General features: G+C 42.2%; 1 protein-coding gene across 1 annotated transcript in view; it reads right to left on the bottom strand.

Moving 5' to 3' along the window:
* Window positions 1–255: 255 nt before the first annotated feature.
* Window positions 256–21,362, bottom strand: part of TMC3 (transmembrane channel like 3) — a 28,343-nt gene continuing 7,236 nt past the window's right edge. The window contains exons 6-22 of the mRNA XM_075575550.1: window positions 20,065–20,163; window positions 19,187–19,329; window positions 18,227–18,374; window positions 17,161–17,204; window positions 15,405–15,552; window positions 14,805–14,914; window positions 14,258–14,330; window positions 12,910–13,140; window positions 10,885–11,013; window positions 10,731–10,798; window positions 10,097–10,225; window positions 8,105–8,215; window positions 6,845–6,970; window positions 4,878–4,956; window positions 4,728–4,770; window positions 2,884–3,145; window positions 256–2,334 (exon numbers count right to left, since the gene is read on the bottom strand). Coding sequence (XP_075431665.1) covers window positions 1,485–2,334; window positions 2,884–3,145; window positions 4,728–4,770; window positions 4,878–4,956; window positions 6,845–6,970; window positions 8,105–8,215; window positions 10,097–10,225; window positions 10,731–10,798; window positions 10,885–11,013; window positions 12,910–13,140; window positions 14,258–14,330; window positions 14,805–14,914; window positions 15,405–15,552; window positions 17,161–17,204; window positions 18,227–18,374; window positions 19,187–19,329; window positions 20,065–20,163 — 2,793 coding nt within the window. The 3' untranslated portion in view covers window positions 256–1,484. The remainder of the gene's footprint in view (window positions 2,335–2,883; window positions 3,146–4,727; window positions 4,771–4,877; window positions 4,957–6,844; window positions 6,971–8,104; window positions 8,216–10,096; window positions 10,226–10,730; window positions 10,799–10,884; window positions 11,014–12,909; window positions 13,141–14,257; window positions 14,331–14,804; window positions 14,915–15,404; window positions 15,553–17,160; window positions 17,205–18,226; window positions 18,375–19,186; window positions 19,330–20,064; window positions 20,164–21,362) is intronic.

The raw sequence follows: 21,362 nt of genomic DNA on the forward strand, positions 1-21,362 counted from the left end.
TACAAATATGATCTATGATACCCTGTTCAACGTCCTGTCGCACTGATATAGGGACTTCATTGTTCAAACCTTTCTCTATTAAATAATAACGCCGAAGTGGGTGTATGATTCCTATTCTATAGTGATTCTTAATTCTGGGCAATATCTGTGGTGTCTTTTCACCTCCGCCACTTCTCACCTTTAATTACCGGAGAAAGAAATACACTGAAATAAGACTTTGGGGTTTAATGGAATCAAAATAGAATCCAAAACACATTAAGGTAAAATAATATTTTTTTATTTACATAGGAAGAGTATTATCCAGATGGATGTTTTTTAATGAAACAAAGAATATGGTTAGTTTACAAAAGGTCTCCAGTTTCCCATATAGGCGTCCCATAACGTGCTAGTCTTGCTGTAGGTTTTATGTAAGAGGTTTTCATAAAGTAATCAAAATTCTCCTGGAGAAAAATAATCCACCTGCTTTTTAATGTCCAATTAACGCTATATATCCACAGGTTCTGGCCCACATGAACTCATCAGTGCTATGGTATAAAACGCTTTCCAGCGCTGGAATACACGTTAAGGCCCAAGGGAAATGGGGATCTATATGTTTTGACTTATATGATGAGGTATGAACCTCCAAATGTAATCAATATTATTTAAATGTCGTCTTATTACAACACAAGCGAACGTCGACATCGGTAACAAGATAAGTAACGTATTGAATAAATGATTAAAGAGAAGCAAATGCATGGACCGCATCTCTTAAACCTGGTCGTTTAAAATCTTTAAACACCAATACATGTTTGCCAAACGTCATGTAAAACGACAGACTATGGTTTAACAAGGTAACAATTACTTAACTGCATTTTAAAAGGTTAACAACCTGCTTTGGCAGATAATGAAATACAATGTGTATTTCATACTGAGTAATTACACTGTGCTCATTTGCATGTAATTTCCCAGAATCCCTTGCTGCAGTGGAACAATTGCATGCTGAGAGATAATGGTAAAAAGCAGGGTTGCAGACCTGTCTGAGACATGTGAATATGCTCACAAGTGGTATGTTTATTTGCTGTATACAGGGCCGCTTTATACATTAGGCCGACTGGGCACAGTGCCTAGGGCCTACGAACCTTTTAGGGCCTACAATATTTCACTTGAAAAATACCTACACAAAAAAAAATGACAAAATAAGAGAAAACAGCAAATTTTAATTTAAAATGCCTTCGAAGTATCGATACATTTAAATATCGAAACAAAAGTATCGATGCCAAATATCGCTAGTATCGAAAGAAACAAGCAAACGATGAAATTAGCATAAAAATTTGTAAAAATATCAGACACACAGGCCTCTAGAAATAAAAGTGCCTCGGGCCTATGAAGGTCTTAAAACGGCCCTGGCTGTATTCTGTATATTTGTAAGTATCTTGCAATCAGGAATTCCTTTCAGGTGGTGGTTGGTAATTAAATACATGTTACCAAGCTACAGGAATAATATCCTAGACATTTGAACAAATTAATTCATTGAGTGGGGAAACTTTTAAGTCAACACTTCCTTTTGACTTCTTTCTGGTTAGCTTGACACTGGGTTTGATGTACTTGTCTTTATTATGAATGACTTGTATGTACTGGTCAGTGCTGCTATTTTGCTGGTCACTACTGGATGCATTAGAAACGGAATCTGACTCTGTTAAACATGGTTCGAGCTTGTGTTTTGATTTCGCTTTCCGGTAGCGTTCCACATAATGTTCATCAAGGTCTACGCTTTTCACATTAGTCTTTTTGCGATGGTGTGGTCTGTCGGATTCCAGGTGGACGCCTCCATCCCAAGATTTGTATTGCATTTTGACTAGATCTCTTCCGGATAAAATCTGAGTGTCTGTGCGGTCCCCAATGTAAAAACGAGGAGGGTGGCGGAGATCTGACAATGAACGCGGCCGGTGGGATCTGCGTATTAAATCTCTCTGCATTTCATCATCTTCTTCGTCACTCAGATGGGGTGAATAAGACCGCCGTGGAGTTTGGACGACATATCTTCTGACGTTTCTTGGGTATAACTCCACTATCTCTCTGGAGTCTCCCATTCGGAAATGTCTTGGTAGCCTGGAAGTTGAACGGAGATGTTTTTTGCGAGTTTCGTGCTCATTGACGATCACATACCTGGTGTGAGGCCTTTGAGCCACAAAGCTCTGTGCCCCGGTTCCATGGAAGTCTGGATCCATTTGCCTTGTTCCTTTTCTGAAAAGAGGCTCAGAGATAACATCTTCAGCACGCTTCTTTTGTGCCACTGGAGTATAGTTCTTAGTTCGACAGACCTCACTGACACTTCCCAGCTTAGAACTGGAGGCTCTACAAATATAAACAGCAAAATAGTGCAAACATTGAACAGACAGTTTCACCCACTCTGTGTCATTTAAACCACTATGTCCAAACATCATCTACACCAGGGCTGGCCAACTCCAGTCCTCAAGGGACACCAACAGGTCAGGAGTAAGGATATCCCTGCTTCAGCACAGGTGGCTTAGTCATGATGACTTAGCCACTGATTGAGCCATCTGTGCTGAAGCAGGCATATTTAGAAGAGTGAGCCACATGTGCTGAAGCAGGGATCTACACTAATTAAGAATCTCCAATCAAGTATAAAACTTGGTAAAGAATCTTATGTTTGACTCAAGTACTACGGATTATAAAATGAAATAATGGACATACTGTATCACGTGGAGTTATGAGCTCTGCTTGATACTGGGGGAATCTTATTCATGTTAATATTTGCAAGTCACGGTCAAACGCCTCCAGGATATTTTTGACTTTTGGATCATTTCAATTGGGTCAGCGTGAAAATACTTCACACGTTGTTATTGCTCCTTAGAATGGAGTCAATAGTTTTATTGCACGTACCGGTTTGAAGCGTGCTCTGCCTTTTGGTTCTGTATGCCAGGCACAGAGGGGCTGGGAGCTATATTTGCTGGCTGAGTAAGATCGACCCGTGGCACCGATTGCGTGATGGTTTGTATCCTACTGTTTTTGCTCCCAGGAGATTCGACATTCACCACACTGCCATTCTTTCTTGGAGTGGATGAGCGTACAGAAGACTCCTGGCTGGTTATATCACTGTCTTGCTCTTCTTTTTTGTCATGTTTATCTACATTCTGGAACCTGGCTGGAATTGGAAGAAAGCTTCATGACTGTTATGCATAAGTAATACAATAATAATCACTACTTTACCCATTACCAAAAAAGATAGCTGATTAGAATATTTGTAGCTTATATTTACTGGCACATCAATCAAATAATAAAATATCTTTGCAACAAACATCAAAATATACTTAATTTTTTTTTCTTGTGTAATGCCTAAGGCTGAGTCCCCGCTGGCTCTGAGCGCGCTGGAGCTCAAAGCATGCGCGCCTGGTGTCCTGCGTCTGATCATGCGCGCGCGGAGGGGGGAGGGGAAGGGGCGGCATTGCCGAATAGTTGAGCGAGCAGGAAACTTTGCTGAAACTTCGGAGTAACATTCCTAGATGTGCCTATTACCAACTTACGTCTTGTAAGTGTTTTTAACTGTGTTCTTTTAGCATTAAAATTTTACATTTTGCACTATGTGTCTTGCGCCCTTTTTTCCTTATATATATATATATATATATATATATATATATATATATATATATATATATATATGCAAGTCACCTCGTTAAGCGCCGCCCGCTCAGCGAGCTCAGCGCTAGCGGGGACACAGCCTAAGGCTCCGCTTATAGTGCCTTGCGACGGCGCTCGAAAACAAAACAATTGACTCCGTCGCCAGCGCTTATAGTAAGCGCGACTGCGACAGAGCGACGTTGCATCTGGAAAATTGGAAGATGGGTCTATTTAATTTTTTAGAGACAGTCGCCACATGTGACTGTCTCTAAACCAATCAGAGACCGCGGCCCGCCCTCTTTGGTGATGTCGCTGGCGACAGTTGCTCAAAATCCAATTACAACTTTCGCTGGTAGCCGTCGCCAGCACTATAAGCGCTGCCATACGTTAATCGTCTCCACTACGTCACTAATCGTCACACTAGGCTGACTGTTTCTACCTTATCTTATTTCCCCCCAACTCTCAACATCCAGTATGACCACATATCCCTCCTACAAACACTGTATATAATATTGTGTTACTGTATTTCTGCCATATCCAATGAAGGACCCTGAGAGGTTCGAAAGCTTGTAACATATCAACTACTTGTTGGTCCAATACAAGGTATACCCCCTACTCCCCCTCCCCATCCTTTGTTACTACATGGAAGAAAAGAGCAACACGGCTCCCCACCCTTCTTTGCTTACTTAAACCAGGGAGTTTAAATCCTATCACAGGGGATAATACACATAATTGTGTCTCAACTAGAGGTCTGTGTCATTTAAAGGACTAGTATGAATTGTGTGTTTTGCTAATGAAAAGTTTCGCGTCACATTTAAATGAATGGAATCAAATACTGTACAATTACATTTACAAACACTGGCATTCTGATAATATTGCAATAGCACATTTTAATTATAACCAGTTTTGCTAAACCGTTACTGAGCTACACTGTTGATACTGTAGCCCCAGCAACTAAATGATCTGAATAAGGATTCTTGTCCACAGGGATCAGGAAACAGTGCATTAGCTAAAACATTGACAACATGAGCATTACAGAAATAATCACATATTATATAAAAAATGAAAAAAAAGTCTGTCAAAAAGACTGTTTTAATGGTGATAATTACCTACTGCCAGTTTAAAAACCTTTTTCTTGTCTTCAATTTTTTCCTGCAACAAAATAAATAATAAATTAAAAACAAGATATTTTGGAAGGTAAAATAAAATCCCTGTTGCAACATTTGGGTCAAAATGTAATATGCTGTTATTCTACTCACCGTTTGGATTTGTGCTCTCAGTTGGCTGTTGGTGAATTTCAGTGATCTTGCTATACTCTGAAGGTAATAAATTAACATGCTGGTAAGGAAAAGAATAGAGTCACAAGTGGGCGAAAGTGTCAAGAAATAGAAAAGGGATCACAAAATAAATAAAACTTTCAAACCACATTTTTTCAATTTCTCCGACAGTTAATAACGAGTGTGTTGTGTTACTGTAGGGTCCCGCTCATACGGCAGGCTCCGTTACATGGCGCCGCCGAAGAGCAAAAAGCACCGAAAAGCGGAACCGGCGATTTTTGGCGTCTCTTAAAGGGCTGGGCCCCCTTCTTGGTACCGCCATATTGGCTGATCACCGAGAAGCGAAACGCCGAGAAGCGGGGCCCTACTGTATTTCTGATTTTCCCAGTGCGCTAAAAAAATTAAAATGTCTGAAAGAATGAGATTTGCCGTCTTTTTTAAACTGGGAGGGGGGAGAGGGGGGGGGAGGAGGGAGGGGGGAGGAGGGGGATCTGGGGGAGGGGGGAGTTGGAGGAGGGGGGAGGGGAAGCTGGAAGGGGGGAGCTGTGGGAGGGGGAGCTGGAGGAGGGGGAGGGGGGAGCGGTAGGAGGGGGGAGGGTATGGAAGAACAATATTTTCATATTATTTCTATGCATAGCTATAACCAGGCTTTTGTTTTCCATAACTAGTCATGCTTTGTGTTTCTTTGCGTTATGGGTTTAGTGAAATTGTATGTGTGTCTGTGTGTGTGTGTGTATGTGTGTGTGTATGTGTGTGGTGTGTGTGTGTGTGTGTGTGTGTGTGTGTGTGCAAAACAAATTATTTCCCTTCGAAATTTCCTTAATGCTGAAACTGTAATTTCTTTGTTTAGCTGGGCCCCTCGTCCCGCTATTAAACCCCCCCTTGTAGAGTCAGAGAGAGAGAGATGTACCAGCTTTCGGCCTTGAGAAAGATGAGGTCGTTTAGCACATGAGTTTTCCTTTTGCTTAATTTGCTAAAATATATTGCAAAATGTATAACCAAGTAATCGCAAGAAAAACAAGGTAAAGAAAAGTAAGATGTTCAATGAAGTCATAAGTGCTGACAGTGTGATATTAAATATGCCCGCCCCTTCTTCTGGTGTAAGCTTACGATAGTGCAGTTCATTTATGTTAGATCAGACGCATGTCTTGATTTTTATGTGAATGTTACTCTTGCAAGCAGCCGCTGTAATAAAGTTTTTCAACAGATTGTTTTTGCCTAAAAAGAATAAGTGTAGGACTGAGTTTTTTCCATTACAAGGGGGAGGGGACAGCTGGAGGAGGGGGGCTGGGGGTGGGGGTGGGAAGAGCTGGAGAGGGGGGAGCTGGAGGAGGGAGCTGGAAAAGGGGGAGGGGGGAGCTGGAGGAGGGGGAGGGGGGAGCTGGAGGAGGGGGTGGAGAGTTGGAGGAGGGGAGAGCTGGGGGAGATCTGGAGGAGGGGGTGGGTGGAGGAGGAAGCTGGAGGAGGAGGGGAGAGATGGAGGGGGCGGGGGGAGGTGGAGGGGGTGGGGGAAGCTGGAGGGGGCGGGAGGGGGAGCTGGAGGGGGGCTGGAGGGGGGTGGAGGGTGGTGGGAGGGGGAGCTGGAGGGGAGCTGGAGGGAGCTGGAGGGGGGCGGGGGGAGCTGGAGTGGGGCGGGAGAGGGAGCTGGAGGGAGGCGGGAAGGGGAGCTGGAGGGGGGCTGGAGGGGGGCGGGAAGGGGAGCTGGAGGGGTGGGGGCTATGCTCCCTCCTCCAGCTCCTCTCTCCAGTTGGGTGAAAGTTAGATCCCGGCACCAAAACAGGAGGGAGAGCAGGAAGCGCGAGCCCCAAGGCAGTCACCTTGCTGTAAGCCAGGCCCAGGGGTCATTGGCTCCGGCTCTCTGCTCTGAAAACGACCCTGTTCCTCCCCGTGAAATGTAAGACTATAAAACCAGCCCGGTGTATGGGAAGACCCAGCAGTACTGTACTTACAAAAGGAGAAGCAGAGCAGGCAGGACCACGACAGGACTGCTGACATAGCTCATCACCTTGTTAAACCAAGCAGGGAAATCTGTCACGATGGTCTCAGAAATAATGTCGTAAATCTTCTCCTGTCCGCTGTTGACATAATAGACAAACAAAAGAAATGTGACAATGCAAACCACCCATTTCTAACACAGTGACCATGCTGACGTGTGTTAAAAAGAAGCAATTCAAGCAATATCCTGTGTGTGTTTTTTTTTTTTTTAATAAATCCGTTCTGCTGTATTAGATAATACTCACTACCTATTTGTTTTTTTAAATTCAACTCAATGTCATTTTTTTTTTTTTTCCAAAATTTTTTATTAGGCAAATACTTATTTCACATTGTACATGTCATATATGTTAATACAGCCTAATACAAGTTTTCTCCATTTTTTGGTTAAAGAAACCAGAAAGAGAGAGGAAAGCTCATCGCCCCCCTGACCCTCCTGGGGTTGTGAGGGGGGCGCGAGTATGGAAACAGAGAGTAAGAGTATGGAAAGGGGGAGAAGGGAAGGTGGGGAGGGGGGGGGAGGGGGGGATACCTGTTGCTTATCGCGTCCTCAGATTATTTCTATTAGAGTTTCTAGACTCGTTCTTTTTACTTTTCATTTTTGGGTTAGAGACGTGGGGGTGCCATATGGGTTAGCCACGGAACTCAATGCCATTTTTAATGAGTTTTAATACACTGAGCATCCTTTGATTTCTATAGCAGGTTTTGCCCACCTCCCCAGCACTGCAAGATCTTTGTAACACGTTCCTGTTTGTGATACATTGTTACCAATATTCCCAGCAGTTTGAGCTGCAAACTGTAACAATTGATAATGTTACCTTCGTAATATAAGAAAACATTGTAGCTGCTGAGTTACACCGACTGAAGGATGGATTTGAAACTGAAAGGCGGCCATTTAGTGAACCCTGGGAAGCAGGATTTTGCTAATCGACCACAAAAGAACCAATTAATCTGCAGCTTAGGTAGTTAGTTTTAAATAAAGGTTATCAACGGTGGCATATATTAAAGCAAACAAATATGTATATATTTTTTTTAAAGCTGCTTGGATTGGCACTTTTAAAGATGCTTGGAAGACTATTTTTGGTGCTGAATCAACCTTCAAATGGAATGTGCTCATTAATATTCTTTAACCTTCCCAGTGTTTTTACATACAACAATCCTCTTTTTGCAAATTAATAAAATAGCATACAGTAAGTAGCATTGGAAATACAGCTTACCTAAAGGGTCCGCAGTTTACAGACGGCTTGTACCTGGCAATGGAAAAGACCGTTGGCAGCATGCACAGGAACAGCATGAATAATAGCATAGTCAGGTAAAAGTTATTAGATCTGCAAAGAAACAGAACATTTTATTTTCTATCTGCAAGCAAAATCACCAACACTGACAAGGTAAAGATACTGTACGCATACCCCTTCCAAATTCTCTCTCTCCACGCTAAGGCCGGGCTCACACTGGGGACTTCGTGACGCTGCGAGCGCATGTCCGCGTGTGTGATCATCCCCAGCAGACGGAATGATGCGACATCCCCCCCCCCCAGCACACATCTGCCCTGAAACCCGTGTTTGCAAAGACCGGGTGTGGAAGTGTGTGTGTCAGTGTCCCCGAAGCTAGTTTTATTTTATTTATTTTAGTTTACCACCCCCCCCCACCCCATCCCCCATCCCATTCCCCGTCCCATCCCCACTGCCCACTCTCGTCCCCACAATTTCAGCAGCCAATCAATGTAAAACGTCTGGACATTGATTGGCTGCTGAAACTGACGTCGCGCTGCTGCAGCCGGAGATCACAGATTGAAAAGACTCCCGCGACTGCAGCAGCGTTGTCGACGTACTTTGCAGCCAATGGTAGTTTCAATACTGAATGCTACCATTGGCCGCCAGGCATCTGTGATTAACGCGCGCACACCTAAGCGCGCGCACATTGTGTAGCGTGCTGTGTAAGCAGGGCCTTAGTTTTGAATTGGTAAGCTTCGCTCAGCAAGTTCGATTTGCTGTACAGCAAACCCTGTTTCCTCTGTATTTATTATAGCCTAATCCCTCTTGCCATTATTTACTTCCAGTGCTTGAAAAAAAAAGGTAAGGGAAAGGAACACTGACGTGAGGATGGGACCAGGGGGAGAAATTATTCTTGGACATGTGCATATCATTTTTGTAAATAATAGTGATTACATTCTATTGATTTTTTTTAGATGATCAGAATAATACTATACAATTTCCAATATGAAAAAGAGGTACAGAAACTGTGTTCCCCCTGAAAAAAAAAGCCCAGTTTTCTTCCATAGTGACAGAGAATAAAGCTGTCCAAAGTTAAATGTATTCTTGTTCTTCTTAATGATTGCAATGTGCTACTTACAGGACAGAAGTCCAAAGTTGCTGATGGGTGACATTTTAAGAATTATTTTATGTGGGTTGCAAGTTGCTAATCAAAAACCAAACTGGATCAGCACTCAAAAATTAAATCAAAGAAAATGAAGGACTTACGTTTTGCTTTTGGTCTCACCAAGTTTCTTCTTTAAAGCTGCAGTTCAAGCAGCTTTTAAAAAAAGTGTGTTTTTTTTTTAAATAAATCAGTTCTGTACTAAGAGAAAATGCTTATAGCATTTAAAAAACAAAAACAAACAATTTTTAAATACATTTTTAATGTATTCTAATGTCAATAGACACTGACCAGGGGCACGTGTGTCCACAGGGACTATTTATACACTATTTATACACCCTTGGATGGCCATTATGATTAAGCCTGAAGAAGGGGTCGGGGGGTGTTGAAACATTGCTCTATTGTACACATATAACAGTGTGTCTGCTAACATTTCCTTTCCCTGTGTGTGCTGATCTTTATGTATTGCTGCTTTTTTTTGATACATTACAGAAGAAACTTGGTGAGACCAAAAGCAAAACATAAGTCCTTCATTATAATTTATTTACTTTTTTGAGCCCTGATCCAGTATGTTTTGTGTATAGTTGTATGCTTCTTGTGGTACAGATGCAGGATCATAGCACCTCTAGCTGAATTATATTAGACAGGGTGAGTGCAAATTCATTCTATTTTCTTTACCAGCCGCTAATCAAGGCACATGAAATTCCAATGATGCAATGCTTTTCTTTGCAGAAAGCCGATTCAAGCTTACACCACGGAGCTATATCAGGATGCTGCTGAAATGTAGCTGAGGGTATTATGGTCCAATTCATCTTGCGCTGGTTGTAACTGACCTTGAAGCTCTGAAAACTTGCTGATGTGGGACATTGCACGTCAATACCGCCCAGCTTCTTAAATACATCAACCCGATCAATTTGAAAACATTGAACGCTGGCAGACATGGAGAAAAAAAGGCCCCCATCCTAAAAGTGGGAAGTAAATTAGATTTAGAAGTGACTCTAAATAAAAGTTACTTTAAATAAAATGTGAATATTATTCATACCATCCGATATCCTTTGCTTGGGAAGAGTTCAACTGCATTCAAATGAATATTAATAATCCTGTTGGTTAGTAATCATTTTCTTGCACACATTACACTATAGCTATGTAAGTATTCTTACAGTATATTATGTATACAATACAGAGAATGCCCCCCCCCCATCCCTATGTAATAGATGAATATTATATCATTAGATCAGATACAAATTAAACATCCATTTCCACACAGTTTTAGATTTGGCCCTCCAGATATATGTAGTTGACCTTTTGATTAAAAAGTGGGCACTTTTGCTGGCGTTTTGGTTCTACAAATGTTGTCTTAAGGAGGGAACACTGCTTATTAAATATGCCCATAAGCTTTCTCTTTGCAATGACATACAATGAAAAATATCCACTGCAAATCTCATATACAAGTCATAATGTACATACCAGATCATCCCTTGATTGTAGACCAGATGTAATACATTCTCAGCAATTTTGAATTCACCATATTCTGGCTAAATGTAATGATAGAAGGAACACAGGTTTAGGACATGCACTCACCCATCGTTTCTTCAGGTATGTATGTATGAGGCATACTCACAAATTTGCTTTCCAGATCCCAACAGCAGCAATCGCTTAAATACCGGACAAAGAGACCACGGAAAAAGTCAATAAGCAGAATACTTGCCACTGTAAAAATCATATCGATAATGGACAGCTTCAGCATTTCCTGAAATAAAGATAGTTTGGGTTTATTAGATTAAATGGGTAACCGCACACTTTATGCATGTTCCGGGAAATCAGGGTCGTTTAGTTTCTAAACCAGTGCTGGCCAACTCCAGTCCTCAAGGGCCACAAGAGGTTATGTTTTCAGGATATCCCTGCTTCAGCACATGGGGGCTCAATCAGTGGCTCAGTCAATTTCTGAGCCACTTGTGCTGAAACAGGGATATCCTGAAAACTTGATCTGTTGGAGGCCCTTGAGGACTTGAGTTGGCCAGCCCTGCTCTGAACTGTAGAGTCTCGAACATCCAAACCACATCTATAGTGCCCTCACTTTGTTAGGTCCTTCTCTTGACACAGCTCTTGGTATTGGTATTAGATAAGATAGGATGACCCAGTTAGATGCCTTGAAAACCAATAAAATGCTATAAAAACATAACAATTCATTTTAATGGACTCTGTAGGGAAAATACATTTTCAGGCAGCAGTAGATTATCAGAGTCTTCTATGTATGTATGTACACTGGCGACACACTTTATTCGAGCTTGGCTAGTCCCACGTATTCAGGTATACCCGGGTGTATTGAGGTTTGTGACTGTTTTCTGCCCGAGTGCATTGAGTTATTTTCCAGGCAGGGATTGAAGCATTTTATTCCCGCTGGCTGCAATACTGCACAGTATATATATATATACTGCATTACAATTCATGAATTTATGCCATCTGGTAGACACGCGAAGCATTGCAGCCTATTAAATCCTAATCATTATCATTTAACAGATCAGCCGCCCATCAGCCAGGCATGAACCCAGGCTGGGAAGGCAAATGCAACGGGGCTTGTCAGAGGTGAGGAGTGGCGCATTCCAGGTATCTGCCAGGTACATACCGAGTATTTGCTCGAATAAAGTGTGTCGGTGCAGTAAGTATGAATGTCTTTATTTATATAGCACCATTAACGTACATGACGCTTCACAGCAGTAATACACGTGACAATATATAAATAAAAAATAATATAAATAACACATAAAGGGGAGAAGTGCTTCAGACATAAAAGTAACATTTAGGAAAAGGAGTCCCTGCTCTGAAGAGCTTACAATCTAATTGGTTGGTAGGAATAGCGTACAGAGACAGTAGGAGGGCGTTCTGGTAAGTACATCTGCAAGGGGCCAAGGTTTACTGTATGTATGTGGTGTTAATTATCAGCCATGGAGCTACGCATATGCTTCCTTAAACAGGTGTGTTTTGAGTTGGTTATTAAAAGTGGATAGAGAGGGTGCTAGTCGGGTATTGAGGGGAAGGGCATTCCAGAGGTGTGGGGCAGTCAGTGAGAAAGGTTTAAGGCGGGAGAGGACTTTAGATACAAAAGGGGTAGAGAGAAGACATCCTTGAGCAGAACGCAAGAGTCGGGATGGTGTATAGCGAGAAATTAGGACTGAGATGTAAGGAGGGGCAGAAGAGTGTAAAGCTGGAATTGAAGATGGTACAATATTTAATATCTTTGATACGCATTCCTTGTCCAGCACTTGTATCTCTCCATGTATTGTGTTAAAGTGTTCCTCTCTCTATATATGTATATTTCAGGGTCTGAATAGCAGTAACGCCACCTTTAGGTATGACTTAACTAGCGTCTCACTAAATCCCTGTGTTAACTATAACAGAGCTCTGTGAATAAGCATTGTTCATATCATTAGCACGAACAGCCATTATACTTAAAGCAATGCTGTGTCCACCGGAAAACACTTAACACTGCTAATGAGCTCTGAAGATGTGCATATCCCTTAATGAGTTGTAAACTTAGGTTAACACCTCATCAATTAACGGCACTTTGTGGATCTGGGCCTGATGGCATTAAAGTCCGTCTTTTTTTCATACAGGTGAAATGCACTTCAATGTAAAGACGTCCTACCTGTCCGACATAGGTTTCCCAACACTCGTTCTTTGCAAACTGGGAGGCGGACACAACGGGGGCAGACGTGTGGTTAAACAGCGGCATTGGTTTTGTTGTATTCCGTTCCATATAGGAAACAATTGTAGAGTTTCTGTCCTGTCCCAAATCAGGAACAGTTGTAGATAAAGCCGTAAATGCTCTTGTGGCAAATAGAGGCGCTGAGTCTATGGAAGTTTCATTGCTACTGTTCTGAAAGAATGCATTGAATATAATACTGTTTACTCAGAAGTAATAAAAGCATATTCAATATATATATATTTCAGCGGAGTCGATTGTGTTATCTTTTATGGGTGTGTTATGTGTATATATATATATATATATATATATATATATATATATATATATATATATATATATATATATATATATATATACACACACACACATTAGTCAATAAAAAGGCGACACATTGTGTGCTCATTTGCATGTCATTTCCCAGAATCCCTTGCTGCAGTGGGAGCACTGTATGCGAGGTGATAATGGTTGAAAGGCAGGGTTGCAGACATGTGTAAGACATGGAAATGTGCTCACAAGTGATATTCTTTATTGGCTATATGCTAACGGTGGAGATTTTTTGCCGCCTTTTCACCCACCATCATTTAAATTATATATATATATATTTAAAAGCAACTTGAAAAAGAAAAAAATAATATTCTATACATTAATACAATTTTTCCTTAAACCCAATACAAGGAGGGCTAGGTACTAAGGCAATTTTGGAGCGTAGAGGGTCTTTTTCATCTTGCGTGTCAATTTACCAATACTGCTCCAATTGTTGTCCTAAGTGCGATTTGGGGCGTGTCAGAAAGAGGACCTCATGAGGAGTTACATGATGCACAGATTATAATGAGATGTATCACATTGCACACGTCCGTGTATTAGTTAGTTTCATTCAAATTCAAATATGGTGCAATGCATCAAAACACACCGCAGTGCACCAATATTCCTTAGTTTATAACACGCCAACGTGTTTTCACAATTTTAGATTTCTACTGTTTGTGCTCTTCAAATGATGCTGAAACCATTACAAATGGGCATCATAAAAATGGGCATCATAAAAAATGGGTATTTATACAAATGGGCATCATAAAAAATGGGCATCATAAAAAATGGGTATCATTACAAATGGGCATCATTACAAATGGGCATCATAAAAAATGGGTAACATTACAAATGGGCATCATTACAAATGGGCATCATTACAAATGGGCATCATTACAAATGGCTGCTTATGCCCCAAAAACAAATAGTGTTCAAAAAGCCACAACATAATTGCATAATAGATCATTTTTGTCTTGCTACTTACGCTCATGCTGTTGACCTTGTCCAAGAGGGCAATAATTAAGCTGTAGAGGTTTCCGAGATACAATACAAGAACCCTGAAAAGGGACAAGATTAAATGGAGGGCAATTTTTTTGCAATTGATCCCCCCCCCAAAAAAAGTACTGCTCATTAGATCTGCGCGAACCTTTTGCGAAGTTGCAAAACAAGCAAAAAGTGGGTGTTTTTAGTCTGGAAAAATTCTGCGGCTAAGTCAGGGTTTGTAGACCAATTTCCATGCAGTAAGTCAGTGTGTATGGCAATTTCATTTAGTATGCTAATTTGTAAAAATTCTCTAAAATCACTAGATTCACTTAATGAGGAGTATAATTGGGGCACACACACACACACACACCATGTTTCGCGATATTTCGCTGAAAGCGCACTCATTTTGACATTATTAGACCTTGGCAGGAAATCGAATTTGGGGGGTGAGGGGGGGAGGGAGGAAGCGTTCAAAATGTTGCGAAGGCATTTGGGACAGTTTCACATAACGCTCCTCGAAAATGGTTCTGTGGAATACGCTCCCCTACCTTGCAAGCTGGAATCGAAGCGTGGTTCTTGGGTGATACATCTCTAAGGCCGCCACCAGTTCAAAGGCAGAAGGAGCAATCATGGTAATTAGCGAAACAACAACGCTCACCTGCAGAAAAGTAGATGACGTGTGCATAGTTTCACATAGGGAGTTGTTGAGAGATTAATATACACGGTAGCCCTTGGCAGGTTAAAACAGAAGCGGGGAACTCTAGTCCTCAAGGGCCACCAACAGGCCACGTATTATGGATATCCCTGCTTCAGCACAGGTGGCTGTTTGAGTGATTGAGCCATCTGTGCTGAAGCAGGGATATCCTGAAAACCGGACTAGTTGGTGGCCCTAGAGGACTGGACTTGCCCTCCACTGGGTAAAAAGGTAATCCCCCCCCCACCCACAAAAAAACCCACTGGCAATCAAATTTGGTTTTAAGAGGATTTATTTGTAGGTTTATGCTGGCAAATTATATTTTTAGGCAAGTAAAGAAGCAACATATTGAGCAGTGGATAAAGGACACGGTTACATTTAATAAAAAATACACCATGGCAATCTCCAAATCAGACAAGGCCAGAATAAAAAGGATATAATTTAACATTTTTACCTCGTTTTTTTCCCAGAGGCTGAGCTCCAGTTTTGTGCGTTCTAACTTTTGTGACCTGTCCACCACAAAATAAATGATGTAGATGCTGCCAGCGAGTGAAAGAAGGACAAGAACGTTTGCGAGAATCCGCAGGCATATTGTAACTGCCCTAGAAAAGAATTGCAACACAAAGGAATGACTGCGGTGATGGAATAAGAGGGTAACAGGTAAATATACTTTATGAGGGCTCTAGATAATGCCTCTGAGAAGTGTGTGTAGATGTGTTGTAACTGGGAATGCAGAGAGGCAGGGCTCAGCGGCTCAGATCGACAGAAATCTTGGCTTTTATGCAGCAGAACAAACAAGTGTCCACAACAGCAAAAGCAGCTCTCTTCACCAGACTGAAAGCAAAACTGTCCAACTAAAATATACAACAGTATCTGTAGTATGTGTAGGCACAGCCCTTGGCAGCAGGGCAGAACATTTGCGGTCAGGAAGAGGAACCATGAATGTGAGTTGGAAGAGGAACTGTGAACGTGAGCTGGAAGAGGACCCATGAAAGTGAGCTGGAAGAGGAACCATGAACGTGAGCTGGAATAGGAACTGTGAACGTGAGCTGGAATAGGAACTGTGAACGTGAGCTGGAAGAGGAAACGTGAACGTGAGCTGGAAGAGTAACCGTTAACGTGAGCTGGAAGAATAACCGTTAACGTGAGCTGGAAGAGGAAATGTGAACGTGAGCTGGAAGAGGACCCGTGAACGTGAGCTGGAAGAGGAACCGTGAAAGTGAGCTGGAAGAGGACCCGTGAACATGAGCTGGAAGAGGACCCGTGAACATGAGCTGGAAGAGGAACCGTGAACATGAGCTGGAAGAGGAACCGTGAACGTGAGCTGGAAGAGGACCCGTGAAAGTGAGCTGGAAGAGGAACCATGGATGTGAGCTGGAATAGGAACTGTGAACGTGAGCTTGAAGAGGAAACGTGAACATGAGCTGGAAGAGGAACCGTGAACGTGAGCTGGAATAGGAACTGTGAACGTGAGCTGGAAGAGGAAACGTGAACGTGAGCTGGAAGAGTAACCGTTAACGTGAGCTGGAAGAATAACCGTTAACGTGAGCTGGGAGAGTAACCGTTAACGTGAACTGGAAGAGGACCCGTTAACGTGAGCTGGAAGAGGACCCGTGAACATGAGCTGGAAGAGGAACTGTGAACATGAGCTGGAAGAGGACCCATGAAAGTGAGCTGGAAGAGGAACTGTGAACGTGAGCTGGAAGAGGAACCATGGACATGTGACTAGGCCAAGGGTCTCCAAACTCGGTCCCCAAGAGCCGCACACAGGCCCGCTTTTATGAATATCCCTGTTTCAGCACAAGTGGCTCAATCAGTTGTTCAGTGCTTGACTGGGCCACTGATTGAGCCACCTGTGGTGAAACAAGGATATCCATAAAAGCGGGCCTGTGTGCGGCTCTTGGGGACCGAGTTTGAGACCCCTGGACTAGGCAGTCACTAGATACAATTGGTGCACTGCTAGGGAGAGGGCAGGGCTCAAAAAGGGATGTGCCAGAGCCGATTTCAGAAGAGGAAGGGGATGTGACTTTGCAAATGGTTGCTATAGAAACAAAAAATGCTCGTTACATTAGAATACATTACAAATGCCATTCAGAGTTGTTAAAAAATGCAACAAGTATTTTCTCATAGCACAGAAATTATTTATTTAAAAAAAAACACTTCGTTAGTACCGATACAATGTAATACTTTTAAACACTTGTCATACTTACAGGTTTTGGGATTTTCTTTTTTCCTGTTCCTCTAAAATTGCTTCCTTTAAAGAAATAAGAGTGGGAATAAGAATGGGAATAAGAACTGAGCATTATGAATGGACAACAGCATCGGGCTGTTATGTACCAGCAGTATTTCATTGTAGTAATGTGCATTTTTAAGTGAAGAGCTAACGAAAGAACAAACTTGGAGCTCATTACCATAGAGATAATGTCCCATTATTTTAGAATAACACTGTTATCTTCAAATAACGTGATGTTACTCACATCCAGGCACTGAAATAATGCTTTTACTGGAGAGACAGAGGGAGAAGGGAAGTGAGAGAGAAGGAGCGGGGAGAGTGAGAGAGAGGGTGGGAGAGAGGGTGAAGTGAGAGAGCGAGAGAGCGAGAGCAGGGATAGGGAGAGAGAGGAGAGAGGGGGAAGTGAGAGGGGGGGAGTGAGAGAGCAGAAGTGGTGTGAGGGAATGAGAAATCAGAAGCTGGGGGAGAGGAGAGAGGGGGAGTGAGAAATCAGAAGCGGGGAGAGAAGGGAGTGAGAGAGCAGGAGAGGGAGAGAGAGGGGGAGTGATAGAGCAGGAATTTGGAGAGGGAGAGATAGAGAGGGAGAGATAGAGAGAGAGGGTGTGAGAGCACGAGAGCAGAAGCGAGGAGAGAGATAGGGAGGGGAGATAGAGAGAGAGAGGAGATGGTGAGAGAGATCAAGAGTGGGGAGGTAGGGGGGATTGAGAGAGAGCAGGGAGAGATAAGAGAGTGAGAGATAGAGAAGAAACAGGGAGAGAGTACAGAGAGACAGGGGGATTTAGAGAGAGGGGGAGTAAGAGAGAGAGCAGGAGTGTGGAGAGGGGGAGTGAGAGAGAGCAGGGAGAGATACGAGAGAGCCCTCCAAATAGATTAACGCTCTCCAAATGGGGAAAATACCTTTAAACACATCTGGGAAATATGCAAATGTAAATCATCTTAATACATTTAGCAGATTGAATTGATCAGATTCACATTACTATTAGCTTAGTTCAATAGAAATGATTTAAACAGAGCAAACATTAAAGCCATTGAAACATACACACCCTGATGCTATTGACTATGGCAGCTGTTTTGCTCTCAGCGGCCTCTGGATTCCCAATGAGATAATCCCACGCACAGAAGATTCTCCAGCAGAATGTGTAGTTCTCATCCGATGCGCTGGCCAAACTCATTCTGGAGTTCTTCGCCATTCTGAAAAAGCCACAGCCACCCCAAAGTGTTCTTATCAAATCAGTGCACACACCACCATTCTAGTCAATTCTGGCCGCAAAAAGGGCGACACAAATTTTATGAATGGGCATACGTATATTAGGATATCAATATATTATCAGCACACTGAGTTTTTGTTTAACCCTTTGTGTGCAGAAGGTTGTCAATTGAGCACTAGTTAGTCAAAGGTTAGCATAGACTCCCCATGCAAGAATCACGTGCTAGTCCTAGTACAGAATATGTGAATATATAACTATACATTTTGGTTGCATTAGGCCGCGGACCCAGTGTGCACTGTAGCACGAGCGCCCGGCGGCGTGGGGGGGGCGACGCGTGCACAGGGCTTCACCGCCATCTGCGGTCTAGAACAAGACTGCAGAGTTTGCGATGGGGAGGGGGGGGCAAGGGGGTGTGTGGCTGGGGTTTTCCATGGGCGTGGCCATGACCTCACGCGGCTGGTTCACCCTCATTGGCTGAACCGCCGGCGGAGGCGTGGCCACCTCTCCGTCGCAACTTCTAAATTCAATTTCAATGTCTTTGGAAAAAACTGTAGTACAACGCGGCTGCGCATCCTGCGCGGAGGCGTGTACTGGGTGTTTCTTCACGCAGCGCACGCCGCCGAGACGTGCGCTGTAGAAGGCACTGGGGCCGCGGCCTTACACATAAAAAATATTATATGCAATAGTTAACGTTTATTTAGTAATCAAACCTACAACGTTGATGTGTTGAGTTGGTATAGCAGGTTTATGGCAGGAATGTTATATAGAAAATTGCATGATAAAAGCAGATATTACTTTCTTAACAGAGTGATGAAACTGTAAGCAAAGACAGCCATTCCGACCAGAAAATACGCTAGGGGCAGACGGTACCCAGCGCGTCCTATCTTCCGTTCTCTGCCATAGTACCCATAGAATAACACAGAGTACTGGAGGTAGCCCTGTAAAGTACAAAGTGCCCTGTCAGTAAAGAAAGAGGCTTGGCTTATTTTTATACAGTAACATAATTCCAAATCATTGTCATCTTGTAGAACATACTTATCTGCTATGTTATAGAAGGACATGTTTGAATAAGCACTGTCGAAAAACTCAAGTTAAGTACTGAAGTAACGATCCACGCACGCAAGGTGATTAGTCTACCAATTCAACCCCATCTATGTCCAATATCCAGATGTACATTGCACAGTCGTAATCACCTCTGGGGCTAAAAGCATCCAATTAGCATGACATTTGACATCTACCCAGCCTAGCACCGTAACTAAAAGAGATCGTGCAACCATCCTTGTAAAATGTGTGTCTTATATAAAAGATATATATATCAGATATATAGTTACATAGTAGATGAGGTTGAAAAAAGACGTACGTCCATCAAGTTCAACCTATGCTAAATTTAGACAACAGATACTGTATCCTATATCTATACTTACTTGTTGATCCAGAGGAAGGCAAACAAAAAACCCCAGAGTCATATCATCCAATGATATCTCATATGGGGAAAAATAAATTCCTTCCTGACGCCAAGAATTGCCAATCGGATTATTCCCTGGATCAACATCCTTCCCATGTATACTTATAAGGTATATCCCTGTATACCTTTCCTTTCTAAAAAGATGTCCAACCTTTTTTTGAACAAATCTATTGTATCTGCCATGACAGTCTCATATGTTGAGCCTTACCCCCAATGACCAGATGGTATTAAGATCCTGGGCTGATGGAAATTCCTTTTCGGGGATGGTCTTGCTGATGGTGCTTCCGAAGGGGGCACCCGCTAGAAGCTGATGAGAAGATACCGAGAAGATAATGAAAGCAAAAAAATCAATTAAGATATTGTAAAACATAGAGAGAAGACATATTATTCCACAAAATAAATTGTTCTTTGATATATTATTCCAGATTGCTTGTTTATCGCTAGAACATTTCAATGAGTTGCTTATCAGCTACAGTCAGGAAATAAAAGATATTGCACCATGAAATATGTTACATACAATCGGTAGAAATATAATATACCCTGTGCTTTATTAGGCTTTATTAGTGGATTGTGGCAGAAGGATTAGAAGATGCTTAAGCAAACAGAGCTATGGGTCTTCTTGAACTCTGTTATCTATTTCAGTGATCTGCAATGCTTTGCCAATTACTGAAGAGGTCACTGCTACCACATGCCATATACTTGATTTATTCTCTCACTGCCAGAGGCCCCAGTAATGCACTACATTCTACAACATCCTAATGTATTGCCTGTCTCTTTGGCAGGCAAAGGGTTAGCCAAAAGGTGTTAAAATAGGGGACATAAACAATTGTGTGTTTCAAATGATCGCAGCTTCAATTCGGTATCAAAAAGGCTTTTCTCAAACTTGACATATTTTCTCCCCAAACGTAAAAAAATATATATAAATATAACAATGTAACAGCACTATTGTGCTGAATTATTCCGTCCCATATCTTAGTCAGCAATATTCTATGGTATTCTGCCAATAATAGGCAATTGAATTGTCCCATCGTTGCTAAATTGTTGTGATCACATAATCACGCACAATATAAAGCCAGAAAAGCCACAAATGGATTATAACCCCGACTCAAAAAATGGTGTCAAGGCTTTTCCAAAGTTCAAAGAGTACACGGTCATCAAACTACAAGAACACGATGAAACAGGAGTTGGAAATCCATCCATCCATGGAATGGAAATACAGAACAACTTCCAAATCTGTCAAAGCTATCAATGTGTCATATTTGCTGCTTGTGATAAATGATAGATGTCTCTTAGAAAGGCTAGAAGTAGTCAGAAAAGACTGCAATAAATTATCTTGGGATTTGTAGCTATTAAATGGCTGTAAATCATTGGTTAACCGATGTGTCCAGGAGCAGTGAAACAGTAAATAGTTGATATTACGGTGTAGAGTAATGTACCTGACCACCCAATATCTGAAAATATAGCCTTTCGGTACATGAAGAAAATGCCGATGTGTCCAATTTGCCT

This window comes from Ascaphus truei, chromosome 18, assembly GCF_040206685.1.
Source record: "Ascaphus truei isolate aAscTru1 chromosome 18, aAscTru1.hap1, whole genome shotgun sequence".
NCBI classification, from domain to species: domain Eukaryota; kingdom Metazoa; phylum Chordata; class Amphibia; order Anura; family Ascaphidae; genus Ascaphus; species Ascaphus truei.